Source organism: Filicampus tigris, chromosome 9 (assembly GCF_054856515.1).
Source record: "Filicampus tigris isolate MCC_2025a chromosome 9, RoL_Ftig_1.0, whole genome shotgun sequence".
Lineage (NCBI taxonomy): Eukaryota > Metazoa > Chordata > Actinopteri > Syngnathiformes > Syngnathidae > Filicampus > Filicampus tigris.
In genome coordinates this window covers 19,921,262-19,949,222 of record NC_141225.1, presented here as the reverse complement: position 1 = coordinate 19,949,222, position 27,961 = coordinate 19,921,262, and the positions used below count along the sequence as shown (strand labels likewise).

The following is a 27,961-nucleotide window of genomic DNA, read 5'->3' as shown; positions in this document are numbered from 1 at the left end:
TGTATCCTGGCGTCACACTAATAAGCCGTCGTAGTTTGTGCAACATGCCTCGGGAATACAGGCTAGTTATGAATGAAGCGGACTAAAAACGTGTAAACTGAATGTTAACCGATCATCCAGGATGAAAAAGCTCGGCTGCAGTCGGTCAAGAGTCAAGTGACCGGGTCCTGCCCGCTGATTCGGCAAACGATTATCACTTTCCTCCTCCTCTGCCGTCAATGCACACTGATTTTCAGCCTTTCCTCATACTTTGCGGCCGTCGACTGACTCGAGTCGTTATGCTTTTAGAGGCAGTATTAATACTCGACAATGTAAAATTACACATCGTGAAAGCAAGATTGCCGATGATATCGATGACGATGTATATCGCCCATCTCTATCTAGTAGTCCTGTTTATTTGTACAGTATTGCGGAAGGTGGCGTTTATTAGGGTAATTATGACACATACATGGTGGCTGACAAAGTGCTCATGTAAGATTATGCGTACGGTGGACTTTTGTTTTTAAATCTGTGAATTAGTTTTAGTTAAACTATTGAGGTTCTCAAACTGGAGTTCAGAAGTTGCTGGGGGTCCGTGTGCAGCGGCATATGGGTCCTTCCTCAAAAATAAATTACAATAAATGATGTTGTAGCCTTTTGAAAAATTGGAGATCGTACATATGGCGGCCAAACCGAATAAATCACATACTGCTCCCTACCTTAGTTTTGGGCCAATTAAAAGCCCTCATTATATATTTCAAAAATACAGATTTTTTTTTTTTCGAGAATATACTGTCCTTTGGCATCTTTTCCAGAATAAAATGTGGATTATAAAAATGTACTGGTGAAAATATGACTTTAAACCTTCATTAAAATTTGACTGTAATATTTAAATATTACAATTTTATTTTGGAAAAAAAATCAGACTTAACATATAATATAAATAATAATAAAATATGACTCCGCCCGCACCACTTTATGAGCGGGTCCTTGGATAAATGGTGCCTGAGTTTGAAAACCCCCTGCATTAGAGGATCTCTGAAAACAGCAATCCCTCCCTTTCAAGGCAATCTAGGGACACTCACGTGAGGGGAACATCTGGGGCCATCAAACACGTGAGTAAGCAGATCGGCCCAGCAGGTCTGCTGTGACAGTCGACAAGGAAAGTGGGAGACGTGGATACAACCAATGTATATGCTCAAGCTGTCACTTCAGCTCTGCACAGAGGGCGGTCAACACGCTTTGAGCGTAGCACTGCGGAGGTCAATCATTACCGTCTTCTTCTCCTTATAGTTTCTTTCAGAAACACTCAAGTGTCTACATTGCAATCAGTGTCTTTTTTGTCCATCACCCTGCCTCACACCAATGGCCCGCAAATGGGATCCATTATCAGCCACCATTATTTCATTTTCCCGCTTCCTGCGTCATCCAAAATAGCCTTTTTACTAGCTGCGCTTTTCTCAAAGCGGGCACAATTGGTCACACAACCCATTACTGTAGAATTCAGTTCACCATTTGTGGTCTGTTGTTTGTGGAAGTGTTTTGTGAAAGAAATTCAGATCATTTATTCACACTGTACCAGTGTTGTTTTCGTCAACGATGACGATGACGAAAATATTTCGTTAACGGCCCTTTTTTTCATGACGATAAGGAGACGATGACGAGCTAAACGTGGCTCTGACGACGAAAAGATGACGTGGCGTACATACATTTTCGGTGACGAGACAGGCCGAAATTGTTAGCGTGTGGTCCGGCAGACGTTCAAAATTTATGACATCCCCTCCTATTGTACACGTAATCTGTCTTTCAAAAAATTGCGATGCTGGTGCAACTTATCCTCGTTTGGGCACGCCCACCGCCGGGACAGCACGCGGGGCGCACGCAAGACCGCACGCATCGCACGCACCGTTGCACACACCGGCACAACAAAACACGAACAGGTCTGCGGTCATTGGTCTCGGCTCACGCTTTCCTTTGACGGACCATGGCGACAGTGACAGCAAATGGGCTTGGTGGTCGGAAACGAAGGAAAGATATGGACACACTTTCTGTACAACCCATGACACAAAATATCGCCAAGTGAACCTGGATGAAGTGGCTTGTACTAGCAAGTTAAATAACATTGAACTGCACTTATAAATGCAAGGTAGATGAAAAACATTCTGCACAGTTGATGTTGATGACAGTTGAATTTATTCAATTATATTTCGTCAGGCGGTTGCACAAAATGAAATAATCTGGATCCAGATACATTTTTTAAGTAGATGTATAGTATACGTAAAAAATGTATCTGGATTCAGATGATTGTATTTCATGCAACCACTTGAATAAATAACATTGAGTAAACAATGCACAGCATTTTTTTCAGTGTTGATGTGGAAACCACAGGCACAATGTTAGTTGCGTGTGTTATTGTACTAACTTGTCTGGCCTGCCGGGCAGCTGCAGGCGTAAGCGGCATTTGTTGGCACTCTGAATCTGCTCTTCTTTGATACGAATGAGCCTCTGCAGAGCCATACACCAGTCCTGGGCCACTGTGGTGTTCAGGTTCTTTATGGGAGACAACATTAAACATTAGTTTCAACTTGTTGCCAGGGTTGGCAACAAATGGCACACGGAGGCAGCATCATACGTACTTTGAAGAAAGGGGCACATCAGAACAACACGCATGCATGCGTGCCCGTGCATCACGGAGCAGGTTGTGGACTCTTTAACTTTAAATTTTAACTTTGTGGATTACTTCTAGTCCTTCTTTTTAATCTTATCATAGCTGGAGAAGATCAATCACATCGCAGTACTCGCGTGTGTCAATCAATCATCATGCCATGCCATAGCCAACCTCTTCCGAGTACCTAGCACACACACTAGGCGAACGTGCCAAACTTCAGGTCCCAAGTGGGCTCAAGCACGGCTTGAATGGCCTTTAAAAGTATCCCATCATCAGAAGAATTTCAGATGATGCAACCAGCGAGTCTGTCATCAAATAGAATCAAATCTACTTGCAGAAGTGAATTGACTATTTTGCCTATTTGACTGGCAGTCCAGCAGTCTCCTGAGGACACTGTCGTGTATTAGCACATAAAGGCAAAGGTGCCACCATTAGCCTGAGAGACTCTTCTGTGATCACCTCCAGCCTTCTTCCGCCTGCATTACGCAGTGGATGACATTGCGACTGTGTCAACTGCAGACTACTGGGAAGTGTCCTGATTTGAACGCTGCAGGAGGAGTGGCGGCATAGCGAGTATGACTCTCGCATCAGTAGGAGGGCGAGGTAACACCCCAGCCTTGTTGATGAAGAGACAGAAGGCGCACTTGCAACGTTTCCCAACTTTTTGGAGTCAAGGCACATATTTTACATTTGAAAAATCTGCACCACAGTTGTGTTACAAAAAAATGTTACAAAAGGTATAGAGGGTAAACCCCCTGCTATTCGTGCGGGATATCGACAAAACCTTAACGCAAATAGTCATCAAGTATGTAATTGACACCTCTCTGAAAAGGATTAGATTTGTATAAAGGCGCAAAAAGATAGCGGCGCAGCACTTTTTCGTTTAGAATATGGCGCAGCTGAATAACAAAATGAAGCTAGCGTTACATGAACAGTTCCTTGGCGCCAAAGCAATATTTTTATATTAGACATGGCGTAGGCCATAAAAAAAAAACTACGAATAGGTGACTTTTTTACTAACTAAAAAAAAAAGAAAGACCCGAAAAAAAATCTGTGAATGTGAATTCGCAAGTATCAAACCGGAAATATGTGGGGGTTTGTTGTATAAAGCAATCCCCTGCATATTGACGGATCTGAAAAATTTACTTTTTTGAAAAACAAATTAAAACCAACCTCTTTCTTGTAGATTGCTATTTGTTGTCAAGGGGAAATCCGCCAAACACAAAAGCCTAAATATTGCCTTTTTTCTGCCGTCTCTATTCACAAATTGTCCTGTTTGTGTTTTTTGTGCTTTCTCTGAAATGCCCTGAGATCACACAGAATGCTGCCAAAGCTCCGTCTAAATAGAAAAATAGTACAGTAATTGGTGTCAAGGACATGTTGAAGTGATACATCTCGATTAAGAGACATTCTCTGTATGTCAGGGAGGAGCTAAGTTTAGCCTGGCTTGTTAGTGGAAGTTTTGAAAATCTGTACTTCTGTACTTCTGGTGCATTTTTTCAACATCATGAAATTAAAATATATATCCTAAATCTGCCTCTGATTTTGTCTCAATTTACTCTCAAATGCACTCTCAGTGTGAAATTTGTGCTTGGTTGTAACTGACATAGATTGAGAAACTAAGGTATAGTATTTGTAAATAATGTAACAGTACATCATTTTCAGACCAATTTAGTGAGTTGAGTTCATTTTCAGCAGCACAGTGGTAAACGAAACATCTTAAACATCGCCCTGTCTACAAACTGAGCCTGCTACCTGATACGTCCCCTCCAGGGTGCCCACCAGTAGCGTCACGTCCTCCACCACACAAAGGTCATGCTGAAGTTCCTGCAGTTCTTGGTAGAGCCGTGGAGGACCCAGGATGGATTTCCCTAAAACATTCAAGATGGCCTTCAGACTAAAATGGATGACACTGGAAAAACAATAAAGCACTTGACAACACATTCAAGATTCTGAACTGCAAGAACTTTGTAAGCTTTTGTCTTTTAGAGTGGCCAGTTTGTGTTGAAAACTTGAGGATTCATTAATGCAGAGCACATATGAATATGAGGTCACAGAAGCACACCAGGAAACATAATGGATCTATTTTTAATGAATGAGCAATGTGACGTTCCCACGAAATAACCTCTGGAATGTGTTCTTACAAAGATTTGAATAATCATTTTCACAGTGTAAAATTATCCACATATAAGTACGACAAAGTTGACATTCATTTGGGCAAAGGAGTGAATTGTCAATAATTCTGTATTATCACAAACTGTGGCTGCTGCATTTGGCTACAGAAGCCCACAGAAAAGAAGACATCTGGCGTACCTTTAGATATCTAAAAAATATATATTCTTATAGAAATATTATCACTAAGTAAGTAAGTAAGCTGGAGCCTCTGAAAGCTGACTATAGGCGACCACCACCCTGGAATGGTTGCCGGTCAATTGCAGGGCGCACACTATAAACAACCATCCACACTCACATTTACACCTATGTACAATTTATAATATTCAATGAACCTAACATGCCTATTTTTGGAAAGTGGGAGGAAGCCAGAGTACGCTGACCAAACACACAGAAGCATGTGGAAAACATGCAAAATCCACACTGGAAGACCAGACCTGACAGTCCAGCTTCAAACCTCAAAACTGGGGCGGACATGCTAACCACTCTTCCACCATGCTGGATGTGAAATTATTTCTTACAAGAGTGAAATATGCCTCTTAAATAATGTACATTTGGCTAGTAAAGAGGGATTGGGCAGAAAAAAAACAACAACAACAATTTGAAGTTTAAAAAACAGCAGCAGTGTTCTTCACAAAGTGCAGGGTTAGAAATGGAAAAAGCGTGTTGTGTTGTGGCTGGATCGATCTTCATCATTACGGAGTGGAGCTCCAGCCATGGAATGTAGAAACTATTATTCGGGGCTATGATGCCCTTTGCTGGGCCAAATGGAACGCAGGTGTCTTATTAGACGCAAAACACGGCATCGATCCACAGGCGGCGCTTACCTTCAAAGTCTCGCTTGCCTACTGCCGCCAATCGATGGCGCACCTTCCCCCGGCTCCGCCAGCGCCTAATTAAATCCGCAAGGTACATTTGACTGCAGAGGTGTCGCGCACCGTCACCACTAGTGTGTAATAAACAAAGACGAAGATCACAGGCTGTACGCGGGTTTAGCGGTCCCTCCTCGGGGACTTGTTGTCTTTCCTCGTGAATGGAAGTGAGGATGTTTGGATGTGCTTGAGATGTTCATTTAAGGAGCTCTATTCCAGGGCTTTGCTTTTAATGGCGTCTCGGACACAGGAAGCCCGTGACAGCCGCGATGTGTGCAAAGAAATCAATAGGTGGACAGAAAAAGGCATCGCAGGAATGCTTGGACTTGTGCACACGATGACCGAAAGAGCGTTTTTCCTTTAAATGCAATTTCTAAGAGTCCACCTGCACCACCAACTTATTTCGGGCCACTTCCGGGAGAACGAAACAGATTTTGCTACATTTTTTGCTTACATTCAATGGATGTTGTGCTGAAATTTCTGGTGTGTGTAACTTAGCCAACAGGGGGCAGTACAATAAAGACATATGGATGGATAAACAGTTATAGCTCCTCTTAAAGCTAAGGCTAAAGGAGTAATATGAATTGTTCTTCGCAGAGGATAAAGAACATGTATGTGAGTATTGTTATATTATTTGTCTCCACATAATAGCTTTAAATATCCGTTACTTAAAGGGATTTATAAGACGGCAACACTGATGCTATTTGTCAGCCTGATTATGGCATTTTGCATTGTTTGTTAGCATAAAGCTAAGCGGACTTTTCAATGGCAAAGCTATGTTTTTTTAAATACACAACATATATTCCGCTTGTTTTTTTGTTTAGTTAGTTTGATGGTAAACTTGAAGAATGTTTCTTGAAAAATTGTTCACTAGATGCAGAACTGCCACTTGTTGTGAAGTGACTTGAGTGAAATTTACTGACACCATGCAGTGCTCGCATATCACATATTGGCTCACAAGTCAAACAGGCAAATATTGTTTCTTCATTAACGAACCAAATGTGCTTTCACCCAAAAAATTAAATGAGATTTATGGCTTATGTATGGGGGCCTCTTGAGGGTCGTACAATAAGCACGTTTTTCAAGGCGAGGTGGCGACGAGTGTTTTCCGAAAATGAAAACGATAGTAATAAATATATGAAAATACTTCAAATAAACTGTGCTTGTTTGAACCAGAATACACAGTTGTGCGAATGATCCGAAGGGTAGCAAGTCTGCCTCAATTTGAGCCGGGAAAAACCCTCCTGAGGTGAATGTGCTGAGTTGTAATCCAGCGTAATCCTGTGAGGCCCGGATGTGGGTTTTCACGCTCACAAATGGCCGTGCGCGGGCAGCCGCCAGCCCCGAGCGCTCCGTCAAAACATCGGCTTTTCCCCGACTAAGTCGCGCAAGGTGTGACGGTGTTCACGTTCTCCTTTGGATTTCAAGTGTCGTTGCGGGAATAGGTGAATGTAAACCATTGTCTGATCCGCTTCCAAAGCCTGCTGGAACACATCAGACGATAAATGCACTCCAACCAATGAGGCAGGTGTAATCAGAGGAGAGTAAGATTAGGACTTTTTGTGTTATTTCTCCATCTTGTAAATATTTCTACTGTTCAATATGGTGATGATCATAAATAACAGACGAAAGGCGCAACACATTAATCATGACATGTGCATGTGCCGTTAGAGATCATCAGGTGTGCCGAGGGAAATTATACAATTTCACTTAATTGGTCCAAAAAATCCAATTTATTTACTACAAAAAAAAAACTTTGTTCATCTATCTATGCTAGCGACATACCGTGCGTGACAGGCAGAACAATTAAATACACTTTGTCAAGATGACCACAGAAACAATTAAGCCTGTCGCCATTCATACAGAGGGAATAATAGCTTTGCATTCAACGAAACACACCAAGACTTTGCAAGTTGGGGCCTATTTTCTAGCACAAAGAACAGAGTGTTTGCGTCATTGTGGGAGTGACCACAGCCAACTCGCTTCCCGGCCAATGGGTGCATTTCCTCTCATTCCCTTTAAAGTCAGCGCAGGAGAGGCGCGCACAGTCTTTGACGTGGCGGAAGCAAAACTGACTCGCAGAAGTCCATGCGGGAGATCAACGCTCCCTTGCTTCCCTATCCCCTTCGGGGTTTATTGTACATCATTACAGTACAATTCTGATGGAGCATCATATGTCCACTATCACATCCATCTGGAATCTGGTCAGGCCGTGTATGCATCTCAATCGTACGAAGTGTGTGTTTGACAAGTTCCTTGACCGGCAGTTCCTATCTAACGCGCGAGGCTCCCTAATTGGGCCTGGAAAATGGCGGCACAATCTCGGCAGATTGATGACTGCGCCGTGTACGTGTTTGTGGTCTATCAGAGAGTGAAATGAGACGGCGGTGAAGCTGCGGCAGGGGGGGCCGTCTACCCTCGCATCTCTCTTCCAGATAAAGCGGCCCGAGGCTGGCGCGGGAACAAGTGGCCGTCATCGCTATCCCTTCTCACAAACATCGTCCTCAATCAGAGTGACAAGCAGAGTTCTCTGCGGAACACTTGGGGACGGGAACTGATTAGCCGTGCTGAGTCACTCTAAAAGTCAGGCCAAGTGATGAGATGAACTCAGGGGTGTCCAAACAACGGCCCAGAGAACATTGGAGGTCCACAACAACTCAAGTCACCACCGTAGCAATATATAATTGCTTGATGAATTGGTTTTAAGTGCTTGAGAAACTGAAGTCAAACATTTTCAAAGCGGCCTTTGCATCCCTCCATTTTTCTGTATGCAGCCCTCGGAGGAAAATGTTTGGACACACCTGGATTACCTCGACGCAGACGCATGTGGCAAATGGATGAAACGGATGAGGTGCGCTTGATCTCAGCTTGGGCTCACCTGAAGCGTGGACGCCGCTTTGCCGCTTGCTCGCATTCTGCTGGAAGACGGCGTCCTTGCCCTGGCATGCCTCCTGGCCCACCTCCACCACCTGCACCTGGTGCAAGGGGGCGCTCCACTTCATGGTGTACTTGGGCCCCACCGGGACCAGGCTGCTGATGTCTGGAGACCCCCTGGTGGGAGATGACAAGAATAACTTGATGAACAGGGTGGAGCCACACAACCACAACTTGGAAAATGTGTTTCACAGCCATGTTTTTGACATTTTATCCTTCAAGACACTTGTAAATATCAAAGAGAATTTACTCATTAAATCTAAACATGTATTTCGTGAGCAATGTCAATTTTGGAGTCAACGAAGCTCACGCAGAGTCAAAACAAACTTAATTTGGTGTTATGTACACCACAGAAAGTTTTTGTCCAAAATTTTTGTAAAAATGTCATCTGTGAATGTTTCGGAAACATAAGGGGCAATTTTTACGTATTTTAGTCTTCAATTAACCAAACACACACATTTTTGTAGGCATTGAAGATAATTTACGTCTTTCCATGCACCTTGTTTTTTGTAAACTGGTATTCAGTGCTTTTCATGAACATAAAAACACATTTTTGTAAACACCGAAGTCAACTTTGTCTTTAACGAACCTAACGTACATGTTTTAGTAAACACCACTGACAACGTAGCCTCCCAACAAACCTAAAGAATGTTTTTTGTAAACATCGAGGCCAATTTAGTCCTCCACCTACATCAGTGTTTTTCGTGAAGACAATTTAGCGTCTTCTCTAAATGTAACATGGATGTTTTTGTAATTAGGATGTGGCTCATCACACATGATCCCAACCAGAACTGGAGGGCATGCTGTGACGAGGAGCTCATTGCCATTCATGTATTCATGCAATCACGCCGACAATCAACATCGCGCTCAGTTTGTCGAGATACTAGAGGGCAGGCAAAGTCAACTTTGGGTCTCTTGAGAGGAATGATACATGGAGCGATAATTAATCTGACAAGAGGGCTCTAAGTGGCATCTTTAGCAAAAAAATATGAATCCTAAATACAAAATCCCTCTCTTTGCTTTCCAAGATGAAACTGATGGTTCTGTCACAGATGATTCATAGGAAAGAGCCCAAATCACTAATCTAGGACTCCTGCAGCTGTCGTTAGGCATTCTAGCGTTTTGTTTAAAAAGCCGACTGAACTCCTGCACGCGCAGATAGCACCCAAAACCCCTCGCAGACATGCGCTGTGCTACGCCAGAATATTCTCAGACCGTCACATTCGAGCCTCATGTAACCTAATTGCCATTTGCTGCCAGTCTCCAGAGGAAAACTTCCCACGCCGCAAACAAACGAGCAGAAAAAGTGGGAATTTTGCGTCTCCCGGCTGGACTTACTTGACATTTATGTTGGCGCAGATTAAGACATCGTTGAAGAGGAAGACCTTGCGCTCCTTGGACTTGAGGACTTGTCCTCGCTCGCTGTACACGGTCTCGATGAGTGTCTCGCACTGGACCAGAGACCCTTGCTCTAGATTCAGTTGCTGGAAAGGACACTTGGATGAATTAGATCAGAAATCAAAATTCCTTTCCTCCTTGCTTTTATAAAAATCCAAGACAAGTTAGTCTTCCATAAACCTTGCATGTGTTTTTGTCAACACCATCAACAGTTTTTCTATCAACCTAGCATACAGTACATGTTTGGTTTATTGACACTAAATGTGTTTTTAAAAACATCCGAGACAACAGCTACACAGCAAGTTACAACTGAGCTCACCCTTCAATACTTTTGCCAATAGATTTGTAAAGCAAGCTGCATATCGGGTTTGCTACACACACAATTTCAGCAGCCAATAAAAGCATTTTATTCAGGAGGAAGCATTTTTATCTCTGTATCCCGCTTCTTTTAAGAGTGTCTAAATCAATATGTCTGTCCGATTTTATGCATTAAGCGCTGATCTGAAGCTGGTTTCATAATGCTGCCAGCAGTGAAGAGCTCATTCAAATATAGATTTCAAGATTTTTTTTCTCAGTACGAGCACTATGCAAGTTCATAAAATAGAACTTTTAGCTATTTTGTGTGCAGTCCGCCCAGCCCCATTGTGCCAAGTTATCGAAAGTTATCGAAAGGTTTTGCACAGACAGTAACTGACAGTAACAAAAATCATGTTAGCTTTCATCTTTTGTTTCACTTAACAAAGGAAAGGAAAATAACACTGTATAATATTTATGTGATAAAACAATGATTAAATGGAATGTTAAGAATTAAACAGGTTGTGCATCATGATTAAGTCATTGAGTCTCCTTCAGGTATGCGCACCTTTGCCACCGGAGGCAGTATAATACAGTCATGAAGGAACAAACGAAGAAGACTTTCACAACTACTTTAACTGACTATGTAAAATTCTGTAAGACCTGTTTTTTTTCGCAGAGGGTAAAAAAATGTGCCTGTGAGTATTGTTATATTGTCGCTAAATGTGTTCTAACATCCGCTGCTTAAAGTGTTATGACACCGCACCTACTGATGCTATTCATTAGCTCGCCAATGGCATTTTGCAATGTGTGTTAGCATTAAGCTAGCGGAAGGCAAAGACGTAAAGTTTTCAAGACACACCTTATGATTCTCTTTCTTTTATGATAAGTTTGACAATAAACTTCAACTGGGAATGGCATTGAACAGTGTGTGCCAAACTGCTGCTAGTCTTTTTTTTTTTTACCTACAAGTGAAAGCAAAACAAATCTTCCCCGTGACACCTCGCATCTCAAGACACCACTCTACTTCTTTTCCTGGTCTTTTTTTGCACTGCATTTTTTACTGATGCAGGCCAATGCTGCCAGAAGCGAATAGCTCATTCAAATACGCATTTCAAGCTTTCCATGATGTGATGTTTGCATGGTGAAAATGCCGCGTCCACCACCTGCAGTGCGGAGAAGCATCTTGGAGGACGTCCCTTCGACTGCAACGGCTACCCGGTGGTTCGCTTGAGGCCTGGGCCCATAAAGGGAGTGATTGGTGGTTTAATGACTTCCTTGCTGTAAGACCGTATTCTTAAAGTCGTCAGTATCAGGGCACAATGGGCTTTGCGGCACATTTATGTGCGGGGTGTGTGTGTGTGTGCGTGTGTGTGTGTAGGGGGTACGCATTCTCACTTTGTTATCTGTTCAATGTGGCCAGTGTAGACAGTCTGAGGCAAAGAATGAATATTTCATTGGACAGTTATGGGGGCAATAGAGGAAGAGGCAGTCTCCCTTTCTGCAGTGTCACCGCAGTGAATTGGGTGCGAGGAATAAAGGCCGATCGGCCCAATCAGCTCCTCTTGGAGGCTTGGAATGCATCGGTGGACTGGGAAGAGGAAGTAGTGAGGGGGTTGGGTTGTTGAGGTGTTTCCGAGGAGGGATGGGGTGAGGAGCGTAAAACGCGAGGGCTCTCCACAGTTTCCAATTAAATGTGTCATTTAGCGTCTAATTCTTTTTATACAGCGCAGCATTTGTTGAGACGTTCAGCTGCAAAACCTCATTTCGTGTTGCTAATTGAGAGTGGCTATGATAACAGGCGTCATTTTCGGGAGTTTATCCAATTTTTTAAAAACACCTCGCGCTAGAGATTATCGCCGATGATTAGAATTCTGGCGACTGTCTGGAATTGATTGTTGATGAATTGCATCTCAAAGCAAAAGTGAGTGCACAAGTATTAGTTTGAAGAAGAAGAACATGAAAACTAAGCATAAAACAGATAGAATTACACATTGGGTAGTTAAAAAACTACACAACTTGAATTTAAAGTTATCCTAATTCTAACATATATTGCAAAACGCCGCCACAGATGGGCTAATATTTAGCATTTACAGCATCATATTTCAACCAAAAGGTGCAGCAAGACATATAGACAGACAGTCCAGCAATACTTACAAGCATCTATTATAAGCATCTCGGCAAAAAAACAACTAATATCGCTGCAGCGTTCTGAGTCACTTACAGTATTTTGGCACTTTATTTGCCTTCATGATTGTGTTATACTGTCGCATGTTGGCTCCATTGACTGGACAGTCTGCAGCGCACCAGCAACCCTAATGAGTTGGTGGTATCGAAAACGGATGCTGTATGTCTGATTTTTCATTTGCAGGTATCAACGGCACTCAAAAAGTACTCAACGGTGTTTGTTGTGATTGGTCACCTTACTGAGCAGACGATCGCTGACGCTGCGCGCGAGCTGCTGGGTCTCCGCAATCTGGTCGGCGACCCGTTTCTGCTCGTTGAGCTTCTCGGCCAGCGTCTCCAGCTCGGTGAGTGCGAGCTGCAGGGGCAGGCGGTCCACGTGGCCCTTGGGCGTGTTCTTTAGCATGTCCTAAAGGAGGCAGTAAAAGCGATTGTTGGTATTTTTGCTCATGTAACATGGTTGTTGACGGGTCGTGACAAGACATCATTACAAATGATTCCCGCTTTGTGTAATGTAGTGAGTAGCAACCCCGAGTGTGAATTGGAGTTAAACTTATTATTGCTGACTATCTGCGAGGCAGTGGAGGCATCTGAATGTGATTGGATGAGTGAGTTGGTGGGTGGGGCGGCTGCACCCAGGGGAGATGGAACGTGCATTTGGAGGCTGAAGGCAAACAAATGTGCGGATACCGAATTGACAATTAAAAAAATATAATGACATCATTGCTGAGTCAAACTCGATTTGACAATTATTTCCCTGGTGTTGGCTATTTAAAAAAAAAAAAAAAAATCTGAAGTCGCTTAATCCTTTTGATAAACGCTGGCATACCTGCAGAAGCAATATGAACTGGGGGAATCGTTGAATGGGCTTCACCATCAGGCCGTAGAGAGTGATGCGGTCCAAGCTGGATGCCTGCTTCTTCTGCGTTTGCAACAGGCAACAGAACATTGTCACTGACTGAAAATATATGATCTGCCTCCCTGGCTTCTCCTTAAAACCTAAAAGCTGGTGCTAATTTGTAAAAAATTAGATCCTCAAATTATTTTTCCAACACCACACAACACAAGGTTGCTTCTGGCTTCTATGGTGTCGCGTTCACTGAGAGTATTCCATAGTATGGGATGGCATCTCGTCAGCCATGGAGCTCTAAGCTTTATAGAAATTCAAAGCCAACTAATAACTCCATTTTGGCTCGGCCCAATTTGTGCTGTGACTAGACCCTGGATCATTGTCACATTATCATTGCACACAAATTTGACTCAAGTATAAAATCAATTTCACAATTTAATGAGCTCCAATACAAAATCTGTAAAAGAAATAAAAGCTTACTGGGGGTCTTTCTCTGTGAAGATGTATGAATAACTTTCACCTCTAATTACGGAGGTAAAATTTACGCAATAACTGGAGTATGGACACTTAAGAGTTTGGTAATGCTCCTGTTGGTGAATGAAAACATCATAATGGACCATTAAGGTTATTGAGGCCATCTGTCCTTATGCTTGTTCTTTTTCCTCTGTTCGACACTTTATTTCATGATTAATTACAGAAAAAGAACCCATGCTTCTGGTCTGGATTTAGGGGAAAACTGGCTGCAAATAGCTAAAGATATGTCCCACAAAACAAAACGAAAAACGTGAATAGTTGAATTTGTGATTGGCGAACCGTTTTTTTTAATAATGATAGAAGCTGCATAGTCCGTCCAATTCCACCGGTGAAGACGGTGCTCAATTATTCAATATGCTGTGAATAATAGAATATACATAAGCGGCAGTGATTGAGGACATTGCTATTTCTTCATCAGGCCAGTGATGCTCAAGCTCAGCAGCTGATCAAAGATGGCAGACAAAGCCCCGGGACTGCCTCACACAATAATATACTTCACCTGACTGAACACTGAGGACAGGACCTGAATTTCTCTGCTGGTACAAAAAAACGCGCCTGCAGTAATCCTGCCTTCAGTAATCATTTATGGGAGGCATCAAGCAGAGTCACAGTTGCCAGCCGGCAAATGGGAGTCTGGACACCCGGCGGGCTTCGTTTATGATTTGTTATTCGCCGCGCCGTCACTTCCAGGTGGCCGGTCGACAAGAGGACGTAAGCGACGGACGCGAGCAGAAGATGCGACCTGACGCGATGGAAATTACAAGGTGCTAATGTTCCTCCACCACCATTAGCTTGACTGCGCCTCTCCTCGGGGGATCAGTAAGAGTGGTGGAGCTGCCGGACGGGAATGGGGGAACGGGGGTGGTGTCGGGGTCATTAAAAACCAATATGTCTACAGTCAGCCCCCACCTATTTGCGGTTCGCTATTCACAAATTCAGTTCTCTGTGTATATTTTTGCGTTCTAAAGAAGTTGGCGTGCGAAAAGTCAAATGAAGACCATCTAATTGGAGCTGGATAATTGACCCATTCTTTCCGTATGTGTGTATGTTACTCAACAACAAACGCCGCAGTTGCTCGTTTACTTTCAAACTTAACAGATGTGAGTGACATCATGCATGCTGTGATCAACTAGTGAGAGGAGACTCAAATCGCTTTCATCTATAACCGCTTCAAACAACAATGCGGATGTAGAAATGGAGAAAGAGATTTTGAAGGTTGCTTGTCTTATTGTTCATGTTTTACCTCATGCTACAGCTGCAGCCGTTGTGAAAGTGCTATGCAAATAAATTGAGTTGCAGTGCTTCAGCTTGTCTGCATAAACATTTTACACAACCGGCATATTGTTTCTCATTCAACATGTTTCAGCCAGGCGTGGATATATAATATTGTAACGGGCCCTCCGGATAAAAGAAAAAGAAAGGAATACAGAATGTCTCTCACATCATGGTGAAGGAAATAACATTTCACATAGGTGTCATCCACTCGGGAGGCGTAAAGAGTTTTTCCGTTTTGTAGGTCCCCCGAAAAAATTGACAACGGGTTAAGTCCTCCACCCCAGTGATTGGCGCTACACTGCGGCCATTTGACACGTGGGTGAACCATCATGTGTCAGTATCGGTATTGGGGAGTACTCAAAAGAGAATATTCTTGCTGCTACCGGTCTGACAGAAAGTGGTATTAAATATTCCCGCTTCTCACTTTGGCCTCCATTATTGTTGTTTTTCATCATTATTACTGATTTGTTCAATACGAGATGTTTTCTCTACATTTAGCTTGCCCTGCAACTTATATTCCATAGTATCCGCTTAGCCGCGGCGCTACATTTCTTTGCTGCCCCCAATCTCCTCTCTGATAACATTAGATTACTTCCAATGGCCTCTGCTGTTGTTGTTTGTGAGCATGTCTGATCCCGGCCCGTGCGTTCAAAGCGGCGTGGTTTTCTCAGGTCACCGCGACAGAACAAAACAACACAAGTGGGTTGCTTAACTTAATCTTGTTTGCTTCCACTCCAACTAAACTATTTTTATTGACTGTAATTAGCAATAAAGGGACCTGAAAAGGGAACAATATGAGGCAGTAACACATTTCCCATTGTAACACGGAAGTAACCATTCTCCGTCGACCTGTGTCAAATAAACACCCGGTCTTGCAGTCTAGTAAATAAACTGCCCCTAGCCGCTATTTGAGAAAATGGGGTATATATTCCCAAACCATAAAATGCGTCTACATCTAATAGGACTTATTTTCACAAGAGCAGGACATTTATAAAACACATAAAAAAGGTAAGTTGTGGAAAGTATTAGATTGTCTACGTACAAAGCCAAAATGTATGCATTATTAAACGGCCATCTGCCTTGGGGGAGGGGGAGACGAGTCACAATCAGCTCAAAACGCTACAGAGGAAAACAACACATCTTTATTTGAGGGGAAAAAAAAGCGGCTTCGAAAACAGAAGCTCACCTTTAGGAATTCCAGGAAGGCCGGTTTGGACAGGCAGGCCTTTTTAATGAGCGCCATGGCATTGGTGAAGTTGTTCACATAGTCGCTGTACACATCCAGCACCATGGACTTGGAGAACTGAGGACACACACACCGAGGGGCAAGCGTCTTTAGGAGTGTTTACTTGCGCTGGGACGATTGCAACAAAAAGAACCGCGTTGAAGTGTTTGGCCAAGAGTTCACTGCGGGCAATTTCAGAGTGAGTTTCAGACACAAACTATCTTTACTGGTGCCTAAAGTACTCACACTCTCTAGTAGAAATACAGATACAGTGGTGCCTTGATTTATGAGTTTAATTCATTCTGTGGACATATTGAGAGGACAAAAAATGTTTTCGCATGTTGTTGTTTGACTGGCTCGATCAAAACAAGATGTTCTCATAGCTTTGGGAACTCTGCGAAGTGACAAACAAAAAAATGCGCCAATTAACTAATGATTAGACCGTTCATTTTGGAATAACACAAGTTGGTGGCAACACAGTCACCATGAATCATTCTTGTCAACGACAACATAAAAAAACTCTTAAACAAGGCCATGGATGGGGAATAATCTAAACGGCATTCAACTTTCCCTAACGCCATTTATATCTTTTGTACATCACATCATCATCTGCAGCGTTTGATTAAAGTAACGAGCCTATTTTCACATAGTAAGTAAGCAGAAAGCACTGCTGTGTTTTCAAATGTACGGAATAAAAGAATACAGTGGACAAAAACAAAGTACTTGGGTAAAGTACAGATACTGTAACTGAAAAAATCTAGTCACATACTGTAACAAAGTATTTATACTTTTTTTCTATTGTTACTCCCCACCAATGCGTTCCTTGCACTTTCATCCTGGATGAAGAGAAGGGCCAGCTTCATCCAGCACTTTATTTCTTTCTTTTCTTTCCCACTGAGGCCTCATTTGGCGTTCGGTCTGAGGACCGCAATAAAGCAGCACTGCATGATGCCCAGCAGAGAATTAGAGGGCTGAACCCTTGGCGCTGATAGACAAATAATGAGTGGACCTAATGGGTGCAGACCTTCACAATGAAAAAAGTCCTGCTGAACGCATTCATTTCAGGGCCAGAATGCATGTCCCCTACCGATAAATCCTTGCCAATTTTCTCAATCCAATACCTGCAGCTCAATTGAACTGTGGCAGAGAGCAGTCTAAAGTTCTTAATTGTGGCAGAGAGCAGTCTAAAGTTCTTTAAAAAAAAAATGGCAAGTGCAAACAAATAAACAAGCCTCCTCGGTTCAGTGTTTGAGGGGTTATCGGATGTGTTTTTTAATTACCCCAGGTCCACGGAACACACAAACAGTCTGCACAGCATTGCAATGTGACCACAGTCTACTGGACCTCTAATTGATTGGGAAAGTGCCTCTGTTTTGGTTAGCAACAGAGGTGGTATATGAGAGCCGGATAGTGACCCAGCTCAAACTTTACCCATCTGTAGCGTTTGTCCTCATTAGGGCAGGGGATAACTGGAGCAAGAGTCGTGCACGATTACTCACTAAGGAGTCAACAAATTGTTGACACGATGCCCTGGGAAAGGTGGAAATGTAACTCACGAATGTGCAAAACAAACAAGCAATCCTCCTTGGCAGAGGTAATGCTCGTTTCTCACATATTATTGTACATATTGCGCACCTGTGATCACTAATTTGAGTTTTCTCATTCCAAACCTCAAAATGGTATAGCAAACATGTTAACCAGTGCACCTACTGTGGTGCCCAGCTCAAACTTATTAAGATCCCCAGATAAACGGACAAGAAAAGTCGATTTTAACACTGACCGAGGCGACGAACAAGTCTCCGATTTTCTCGCAGCTGTCCCATTCAGCCACGCGAGACGCCAGCGCAATCTGGAACATGGAATGGCAGTGCGTGATCTCGCGGGCTCTGAAGAATATGGGCCGAATCTTGCGAGGACTCAGGATGCGCGGGTCGGCCTCCAGCAGAGGTTTGTGGTACTCCTACACAGAGAAAGCATGAAGAAAGCATTTCAATCAGTAATTCAACATTATACAATACAATACAATACAACTGTATTTATATGGCACATTTCATAACACCTACGGTTGTAACAAAGCACTTTACACTACAATAACAAAATAGCAATAACATAACAAGTGAAAGCAATACATTAAAACACAAAAAACGGATGGAAATCGGCCAGGAGAATTTTGAGATTTGATGAAATGATCAATCCAATGTGTCAAAGGGGCTACAGTCATTTTTACCACTCTGTCATGTTGAAAGTCATTGTAAGTATTACATACAGTACGTCTAACCACACAACTAACTATCCGATTGCACGATGCTGTGATGCTACGAGAAAGAGCACACCTCTCATCCGTTTTCTATGATCCATATCCAGATGAAGGTATATCCTGGACTGATCTCACATATTAGTCAACCAAACCTCCACACTTATGTTCACATTTCACACCAACAAATTAGAGACTTCGCTTACCCGTTCGCTTACCCGAACATGCATCTTCTTGGAATGTAAGAGGAAAACCACACGCAAGCACTTGAGCCGAAATTTGAACTGCGAACCTCATAGCTGTGAGGCAGACGTGCTAAACACGCAAGCTGCAATATTAGATGCCATAAAACCTCCTAGAAGTTTGTGTGCGCGGGTATAAGTGGCCCATTAGTTTAGCTCACAAAGCTAAGAGTTGGGAATCTTCTAATCGACAAAGGGGAAGAGGAAAAAAGTGGACCGAAGTGATTTCAACTTGCTTAGAAGTAAAGGTGAGTGAGGCGTAAAAGGTAAAAGCCTCGCGGCGCACTCAATGAGATGTTGATAAAGCCTCCACAAAGGCGCCTGGCACGTCTTCAAGTGGACATAATGCGTACCGGGCTACTGGAGCAAAAGTGGTCCCTTTCTTTGCTTCCTTCTGCAATTTTCTCCCCCTCCCTTACCCGCCAAAAAATCCATCCAGCGGTGAAGAACGTCACAACCTTCAGTGTCTAATTGGGCTTGTGGACACAACGCCTTTTACCACTCGACTGGACGCTGTGACAAGACAGACATTTTTCCACCGAGCTGCACATCACAAAGCGCTCCATCTTGGTGCGTTGTTTGTTTGTCCCGTGAACAATCAGTCATAAAGCTGTCACGGGATCGTCTTCGGTTTGATTTCTATTGTGCAAGGTGGCGGTTACCATGAATAACTGTCAAGAGGAGCGATTGCATTAGTTGTAGGACACAAGTGCATATGCCCGCAGGTCAACGAGTGCGCCATGGACTTTTTAAAAAATTGGACTACCGGTATGTATTATATTGCGCAAGGCGGCAGTTATAATGAACAACAAGTGAGAGGAGAGATTGCATTAATACCAGGTGTGTGTGCCCATGGGTGAATGAGTGTGCTGATGTCTTTTTTTTTTTTTTAATCGCTGGATTACATTCGCTAGTGTTCATTTCTACTGTTCAAGGTGGCAGTAATGGTGAATAACTGGCGAGAGAAGCGATCCCATTAATCACATGACACGTTTCCGTTGCATGCGGCGGTGGAGAGGGCCTCTGCTCACCTGCAGGATCCTCCGGAGGGACTCCAGGTAGCTGCGCTCGCTCTGGATGATGGAGCCGAGGATGTGGCGCCTGACAACCTGCAAAGACAAAGAGGATGAGATGGCGCTGCGGCTGATGGATGATACCGAATATCATTGTGTAGAGGGAGGAAGTGGCGGACGGAAGTTTAAAAATTTCAACCTGGTGGCTGGTCAGGCCCTCCGGCATGGCGCTCAGCTGCGGCGGCGGATGCGTCACATCCGATATCCCCACATCCAGGTAGCCAGCGTCGTCATCTTCCTCTGATCCCACAGAGACACAAGTAAAAAAAAAAAAAAATTAAAAAGATAAACATCAGACCTAACTGAAAGCCTCTTGCAGTCAAAAATGTACTAGGTAAACCTGCGCAATCCAATAAAATGGAGCATTTTGAGAGAAGAGTACCAGTAAAGCACATAACCATAGAACCGGAAACTTTTAACAACAATGCATTTATAAATTTCACACAAGGAGTTATTAAGCGCCCTGTAACCTTTGTTTTGTTTGGTACGCCAAACAATGTTTGTGGGTTGCAGGATGTTTATTCATTAAAAATTTACTAACTATTCAGTCAATGGTTAGTGCTACTAAAAGCACTTTCTCCCCTACAAAATCTATATTTTAAAATGAGTATTGGCAGAAGTTCATTTTGCTTGTTTTATTCTTTAGCCTGTTGTGTCACTGCCAGGTCAATGTGTTCCTCAAAAATATGTATTAAAAAAATATTCAGTGGACTCCAGCTATTTATGCAGGATAGGGACAGAATTTCATTATTTTTACATTTGTCAATAGTTTTCTTAAGTTTTACACATTAAAACAAGTTAGTGTGACCCACAACATAATAGCAGGGTTAAAGCAAAATCAGTGAATAGTTTAAAATTATTTTACCTTTAATATGTTTGATCTTGTGAACTATTAGGATTACCAATTTATTCATATATTATATTTCTGTGAATATTAGGGGGAAAAGTAAATTTCACCTTTCTGGCACACTTTTAGCCCTTTGTGTCTATGGTAGGTCAGTATACAATCATTAATAGACAATTTATGTTTATTATTTCTTGGGTTTTCAACTTTGAATCAATGTTTTCCCGTAAAATGCAGTATAAGGAAGGGGGTTTAATTCAAAGTCTTCAAAGAGGGAGTAGTTCTACAAGTTTCATTCAGTGTTTAACCTCTCCTTTAAACTTGCATTGACCTAAAACATTACCTGTAGCATTAACAGAGTCCCAGAAAAAATAAGTGGTGTCAGGTCAACACAAAGGTTGAAGCTCGGGTGCCCCAGTAGGCTAGAGGTCCCCCAAATGGCTAAGGCTAAAGATCAAATAAGATGTTACAGTAGGTTACCTATGGTGTCTTTCCGGTGAAGGAAGGAGACTTTGCGCATGACGGCCATTCTGGTCTTTTCAAGTCCATCCTTGGTATTGCTTCTTGCCGCCTTCATGAGCTGCTGCACCTAGTTGAAGGTACAAGGGGAGGAGGGCATCAAAGCTCCGTCATTGGCTCCACAGCCTACTGACAGGACTTGATCACGGTGGGAATCTCGCCATCTGCGGCTTCCCCGCGAGTCCTAATCAGACCAGTGAACGAGATGATGGGGGCGTGGGGAGAGCCGTGTTTGTGGCTGAATGTGTTCTCAAAATCCACCCATGAGCCCAGCAACTAGACACCGCGTGGGGCCCAGAATACACTGGCACGTCACATCATTGTCATATTTTTTGATGATATGATGGGAAAAGTACCGTATTTTCCGGACTATACGTCGTTCCGGAGTACAAGTTGCACCAGCCATAAAATGCATAATACCGAAGAAAAAAACATATCTAAGTCGCACTGGAGTATAAGTCGCCCCCTCTCGGAATCCAAGTTGTTTCTGTCGCGTAACGCAAATAAATGTGTCCATATAAATCAAATCAATAAAATTGGGCGCTTAGTCCACATCATTTCCACCGAGCTACGATGGTAACATTTAGCTAACATCCACACATGTAGCATTACAAGAAAGTTACGGCAAGATAACTTTAAACTCACCAAAACGGTCGTAGATCGATTAAATAAGTATTTTATTTATCACAGACCATGTAGAATGTTTCAAGTCTCCAAAAGTATTTTGGTATTCGGTCGTAATTATCTCTTTGTTCGTCTCCTCTGCTTCGTGCGTGTGCGTGTGCGTGTGCGTGTGCGTGTGTGTGTGTGTGTGTGTGTGTGTGCGTGTGCGTGTGTGTGTGTGTTGGGGGGAGCTGTCTGATGATGCAATACCACTGCCAGGCACGGCGCCTTTTAAAGGAACAGTACACTATTTTGTATAGATGGGTTGATAGACAGTCAAATTGTCTTTTTATCATACTATTTTAATTACTTATTTAACACAATATTCGATTTTAAATCATTCATGCATTTTAATAGCTTTTAGGATTTATCTTTGTTTCTTTATGTGGGTTACAATAACATGTGAAATGATATACACTACAGGTTATTCTGCCCGTTGTAAAGTCAATATGTAATGCAGGTTTATATGCAGACTTAGATCGCCCTCCTGTGGTTGTTTGGTGTATTGTTTGCTGACTTTGAAAAAGAAAGGGATACGATATAATGTGTTAATAATTTCACACCTAAGTCGCTCCAGAGTTCAGGTTAGGATTGCTGGACCTCATTTTTCACCGTATTCTATCCTGAACTAGCTTGATCCAAACTTTGCAAATTCTAACAGTTCAAGCACGACATGATGATTGGTTTAAATTAGAACATTGGCTGCCTTCGGAAATTAAGAGCGGGGGCATGCTCTGCCTCTTCAAACACGCAAACTCTGAGCGGTGTTTGGGAATCAGAGTGAATTTACCAAGGCATACCTAGTTCCACACTCAAGTTGATATTCTTTCTACAATTCAACTTTCACGGAATATAGTGTTCCCTCTATGAATGTGGAAATAAAGTGCTAGTGGCTCACTGTTTGGTCACACTGTAGCTGGTTTGCAACTTTTTTTTTTACTATTAACACTAGTCTAGTTCCACATTAAAGTTGTTTTTCCCTTCTTACAATATAACACTTTCTAGTATGATTGCCCTTTTGAAGTTTAAAGAGCAGGCGGCTAATTATTTCAGCAAACTTCAGCTAGTTTCCAAGCTTTTACCATACTTAATTCTTCCTACAGTACAACTTTAAGTGATAAGTTTGCCACCTATCTATGTGGGATTAAAGAGCTTTCAGTCTAAATGTAGTTGTAGTTTGTAAGCTTCAAAGCTGATGATTACTTGAGCATGAACAAGCTAACTAGCTACCGTGTGTGTCATCTTCCAGTACCTCTTTCTTCTCGATGAGGTCATCTTGTCCCAATGTCATCATCAACTAACTTTTGGCTGGACTTCTTGCTGAAGACATTAGAATTACCTTTGTTCATAGTGGCTTAGTGGCATAGTGTAGCTATTTTGCTAGCATTTTCAACTTGCTAGATGAACAAGCTAGCCTCATCCTGAAATATACCACACAGCCCCCTATGGTTTCAGAAGGCCAATGTAGTTAAAAGAGAAGGCTTCCATTAGTCACTAAATATAGCTTGTAGTGATAAGCAAGCGGACCCCAACTTTCTCAGCTAGACTGCAGCTATAGCCTTTTGGGAGATTTTTGAACTAGCTAACTGCTACCAGGTTTTGCTTCCTCTTTGAGATGCTTGTTTGTAATTCTTAAAATAAATATTAAAAGATAATCTTGGAGTATACTACACTGATCCCTGTGGGGTATGGGGCAGAATTAGCCCTTGACACCAGGTTAACTGATGAACATGAAATTGGGTGGACATTTGGACATGTCTATTAAAAAAAGATGCACAAAAAAAGTCTCAAGGACCTATACCCAAAAACGCACAGCAAATCAGCAATGTTGGTGGCGAATAACAGGACTTGTACTTTGAAAAACCCCTATTAGGAAATTAGCTAAAACGAGCCCCAATCCGAAGCAGGTATACTAGACAGACGGATGGCGCTGAATTGCCAAGCTTTTTAGTTTACACTGTGTAATTGTGACGGAGAATCTAATCAAAGTTATTTCCATGAATCTTGCTAAGTTAGAAACAAATTATATTAGCACCAATTTCAAGTATCCAGCCTAACAAGACATCCCAAAAACTTTCTAGGGCACGAATTGAACAGAAAGTAATGTTAACACTAATTAAACCTCATCTTGGAGTTTACTGCGCCCTGTGGTTTCGGAGGACACATCTGCTTCAAACTAAGCACACATTATACCTTAAAAGATGCACAATTTGGTCGTTAAGGCACCAGAAACGAAAAAAAAACAAGGTCACAAAAGCATCTAGTAAAGGGTTACGATGGCCGAGAGTCAGCTGAGCTTGTTTGGCAAACATGTAAACACACTTTTGCGATACCTTGATGTCATAGTTGTGCTTGCCAGACAGCTTCATAGCCAGCTCACGCTTGGTCCTGGCACAGCGTTCCCTCAGCCGCCGCACTTCGGGGGACAGCTACAGGTGAGGGAAGGGAGTGGGGAGCCAGCGTTAAGGAAAAACAATGGGGAGGCAACGGGAAAGAGAGAGCGAGGAAGAGCGGCAGCAAGACAAATGATCAAAGCTACACAAAATGGGAGTCAGAATAATGACAAGAAGTGAAAGCATGGAGCAGTTATTGTGTTTCGGGGAGTTTTGATTTATGAGACCCACTGGCAGTCAAAAAAGGTCAAGTGTGAAAATAAAAAAAAATCAGCCAACTTCCACATTGAGAAAGCAAAAAAAAAGTTAATCGGGTGAAACTAATTAAAAGCAAAGTGTTTTGGAACTAGAAAACCTAATACTTAATGTTTCCTCAGTAATTACTCCGACATTCCTTCTTAAAGTCTGCTCCTCTTTGCTCAGCAGACTGAAAAGTGCAAAGACTTTCCCAAAGGCCTCCACGCTTTAATTACCTGAGCAAGTCATCCACATAAAATCATACTTTTGTTTCCCCCTCTTTGCTCTACCATCGATTCAGCTTCCCTTGAATAACAAACACATGCCCATAGATGGGTAAAAAATGGCTATTAGACTCAGCATAACCTCATTCATATTTGTATGGATTTCACAGAGCACAGGCCCAAAGCTGAGATGTGCCCACAGCGCCATCCAGTGGATGAAAGAGGCGCTGATGAGTAGATCTTGTTGGGACTGACGTATTAAATGGCCAAAACTCACCAAATGGACGTTTTTTTTAGGGCCCCACCGGACTCAGAAAAAAAAATCACTCACTAGCACACCTTAGAAAGTTAGAAAAAAAAATAGCCCCCGACACTAGTTCCACCAATCGACATGAACTCGGGTGGAGATGTTTTTACCTTGCTGCGTGTGGGCATTTTGCACTCTCCGTCCGACTGCTCATCATAGCTCTCAAACTCGCTGGAGCTCCACCCGTTGCCTGCAACAGACGGACCGCACGAGTCCCGCTGGACGTCCTCGTATAGCGTATCTACAGAACACACACGCAGATCGTATATATATATATATATATATATATATATATATATATATATATATATAAACATCTAACATAAGGTCCATAGTGGGCTGGGCACATCTTCCACGCACCTTCATCCGGGGAGAGGGGCTCTTCACACGGAACGTCATCATAGATGACGTCGGACTCAACTTCATGTAAGGCTGGTGGAGAAATATAGCAATAATGTTTAAAATATTGATTTTAGTAGATCCTAGCTCCACACAAGCTATAATAATACTATAATAATACATATTCCATGTGTTAATCATGAAATAAACATTAACTACATGATTAATTTAATTGATTATAGTTTTTACATAGTCGCTCACGGAAATTTAGTCCTTTAACTGATCGTGAAGTGATTCTGCCATCTTCCCTTGATACTTTCTGCCTTCTAAAATGAAAGAAAATTCTACAGTGCATGGTTCTCAACTTTTCTAAACCATGTTCCACCTACCTTGACCAACATTAAAATACAGTAGCGTAGTAGGCCAAAATGTTCATCAAACACGAGGCAGATTGATTAATAAAAAGTAATATTATTGTAAGACACTCTAACATTATGCACGATTTGAACATTTACACTGTGCTTAAAATTACCGGAAAAAGTTCATTAAAATGTATTGCACATTAGCGTTAAATGGAAATTTTACCTCTGGAAATGCTAAAAAAAAAAAAGTTCTTAAAAATTACATGCAAATGTATTGCACTGAAAAGTTAAATACAACTGAACTGTACGTAAGTAGTGATTCTTTTGCATTCTACTACTGTGGTGCCACCCTTGGAGAATCACCACTATCAAGAAAAAAACCCAACAACAATCAATTGATTTGGTGTCCACTTTGTCGCACGTTGCATGGCGTCTTACTCTCGTTGCTATGAGCCCAATTTAGCTTGCTAAGCTTTTATCGATTCGCCTCTAAACTGTCGTTTGTCTGCATCGCATTTCTCCTAAGCAATCCAGCAGACGCAATCGCTGTTTTCCATTCATCTGATTAGAAACGTCTATTCATTAACGGATTACGATGGCCGACTTTCAAGGTGGCTCAAAAAATAAAAAAGCTACTGTTTTTCCTACAAAAAGGAGGATTATCAACACAAATGTACAATTGTGCTGCCGCAGGCTATCGGCATATCCGCAAAGCTTTTGGGGGGAAAATGGCAGTTACTCACAGTGGTCCTGTCCTACTTGGTAAGGAGAAGTCAAGTCAAAAAGTTTCTTCACAATACTCTATTCTATGTGCCCCCACAAGCCTAAACACGGTATTCTGATTAATACTGCATTTGTGGAATATGAATTAAATCAAAATTAGATCAAATAAAATGAGATACATGGTGGTGGTGTAGCTAATGTTTCAGCCTGTGCGTATAGACCGCAGACAGCAATAAAAGTCAGCTAAAATGAATGATATGGCCATAAAAATATCGATTTGTATTGAATTCCTCTTGTAGGTGCTGGTCTCTCATCTCCAGTCCAACGTTTATGCATTTTTCTTGCATTGAAATGTTTTCCTATTGATTCTCACCCTGTAATAATCGGACCGGGCTCATGACTTTGTAGGCATCAAGTGGTGGCAGTGGATTACATAGTTTGATAGAACCTGCCGCCTTTCCCTCTGTAGAAATCGATAGTGTGTGAGATGAACCCAAGGCGCTGCTGCCACTTTGGATCAAGCTCACCTGCTGCCCGTGTCATAGTGGCGTCACCCGCAGTCTAGCTGAGCGGCGGTTTAACAATCCAATCCAAATATCGGAATGAACCCGAATCCAGAGGCGGGTTTGGCTTTAATCTAAGGCGGCTTTCATTGGCAATACTTCCCGTTGTCAAAGGCATTCCGTTGCGTACCTTCAGGGACGTCCCCAGAGCTTTCCTTTGCCGTTTCCGCATCGCCGCCTCCTGAATCGCCTTCCAAAGTTATTAGCTGAGCTTCTGCAGGGACCCTGTGAGGTAGCAAAACATCAACACAGTTACGTGAATAGTGAGGGCCAGGTGTCTCATTAAGACGTACAGTAATCCCTGCTGTAAACGGTGAAAAAACATCCTCCCAAAATTTACAATTACCTAACTGCGAATTTAATCAGACATAAAGTGCTTTTAAAATCGCCAAAAATCGGACAATTTTTCTGCAGATTTTTGCTGATTGCAATTCAAATGTTCTGTTTGAAATTAATATCTTTATTGTTGTCAGCATTAAGGGACCAAAAAATAAGTTATTTTGTTCATTACATATATTTATTAATTCATTGGACGATTAATCGGTTAACAAATATCCAAATACCTGTCTCGATAAGCATACAGTAAATTATGCTCCCAAACCATTTTAATATCTATTCAATCTCAAACACTGCCTGTCTGCAAAGCAGCAAGCTCAAGGAGAAGGCGTGGAAATCCTTTTTCCAATGCAAATAACACCGGGGCACAGCAAAAGCAAAAGTGGAAGTGAAATCCCTCTGACTTCCATTTGTTTTTATTAAGCACGTCGCCCTTCCTCCCGTGCTGCCCCCTGGCCTCCGGCAGGTAGAGCTGCACTTTTTTCAGGCCTGATACT

At 42.4% G+C, this 27,961-nt stretch overlaps 1 protein-coding gene across 3 annotated transcripts in view; it reads right to left on the bottom strand.

Annotated features, from left to right (window-relative positions):
- Positions 1-27,961, bottom strand: part of arhgef10la (Rho guanine nucleotide exchange factor (GEF) 10-like a) — a 109,030-nt gene that overhangs the window by 58,526 nt on the left and 22,543 nt on the right. The window contains exons 4-18 of one of the 3 annotated variants that reach the window (XM_086040691.1): positions 27,259-27,353; positions 25,502-25,573; positions 25,252-25,382; positions 24,314-24,409; positions 21,279-21,387; positions 20,094-20,194; positions 19,913-19,990; positions 18,166-18,345; positions 16,347-16,463; positions 13,331-13,423; positions 12,740-12,910; positions 9,964-10,109; positions 8,570-8,742; positions 4,403-4,518; positions 2,402-2,529 (exon numbers count right to left, since the gene is read on the bottom strand). In XM_086040691.1, coding sequence (XP_085896817.1) covers positions 2,402-2,529; positions 4,403-4,518; positions 8,570-8,742; positions 9,964-10,109; positions 12,740-12,910; positions 13,331-13,423; positions 16,347-16,463; positions 18,166-18,345; positions 19,913-19,990; positions 20,094-20,194; positions 21,279-21,387; positions 24,314-24,409; positions 25,252-25,382; positions 25,502-25,573; positions 27,259-27,353 — 1,806 coding nt within the window. Of the gene's footprint in view, positions 1-2,401; positions 2,530-4,402; positions 4,519-8,569; positions 8,743-9,963; positions 10,110-12,739; positions 12,911-13,330; positions 13,424-16,346; positions 16,464-18,165; positions 18,346-19,912; positions 19,991-20,093; positions 20,195-21,278; positions 21,388-21,962; positions 22,109-24,313; positions 24,410-25,251; positions 25,383-25,501; positions 25,574-27,258; positions 27,354-27,961 lie in introns of those variants that run through there. The other 2 variants (XM_086040692.1, XM_086040693.1) reach the window with 2 other exon arrangements.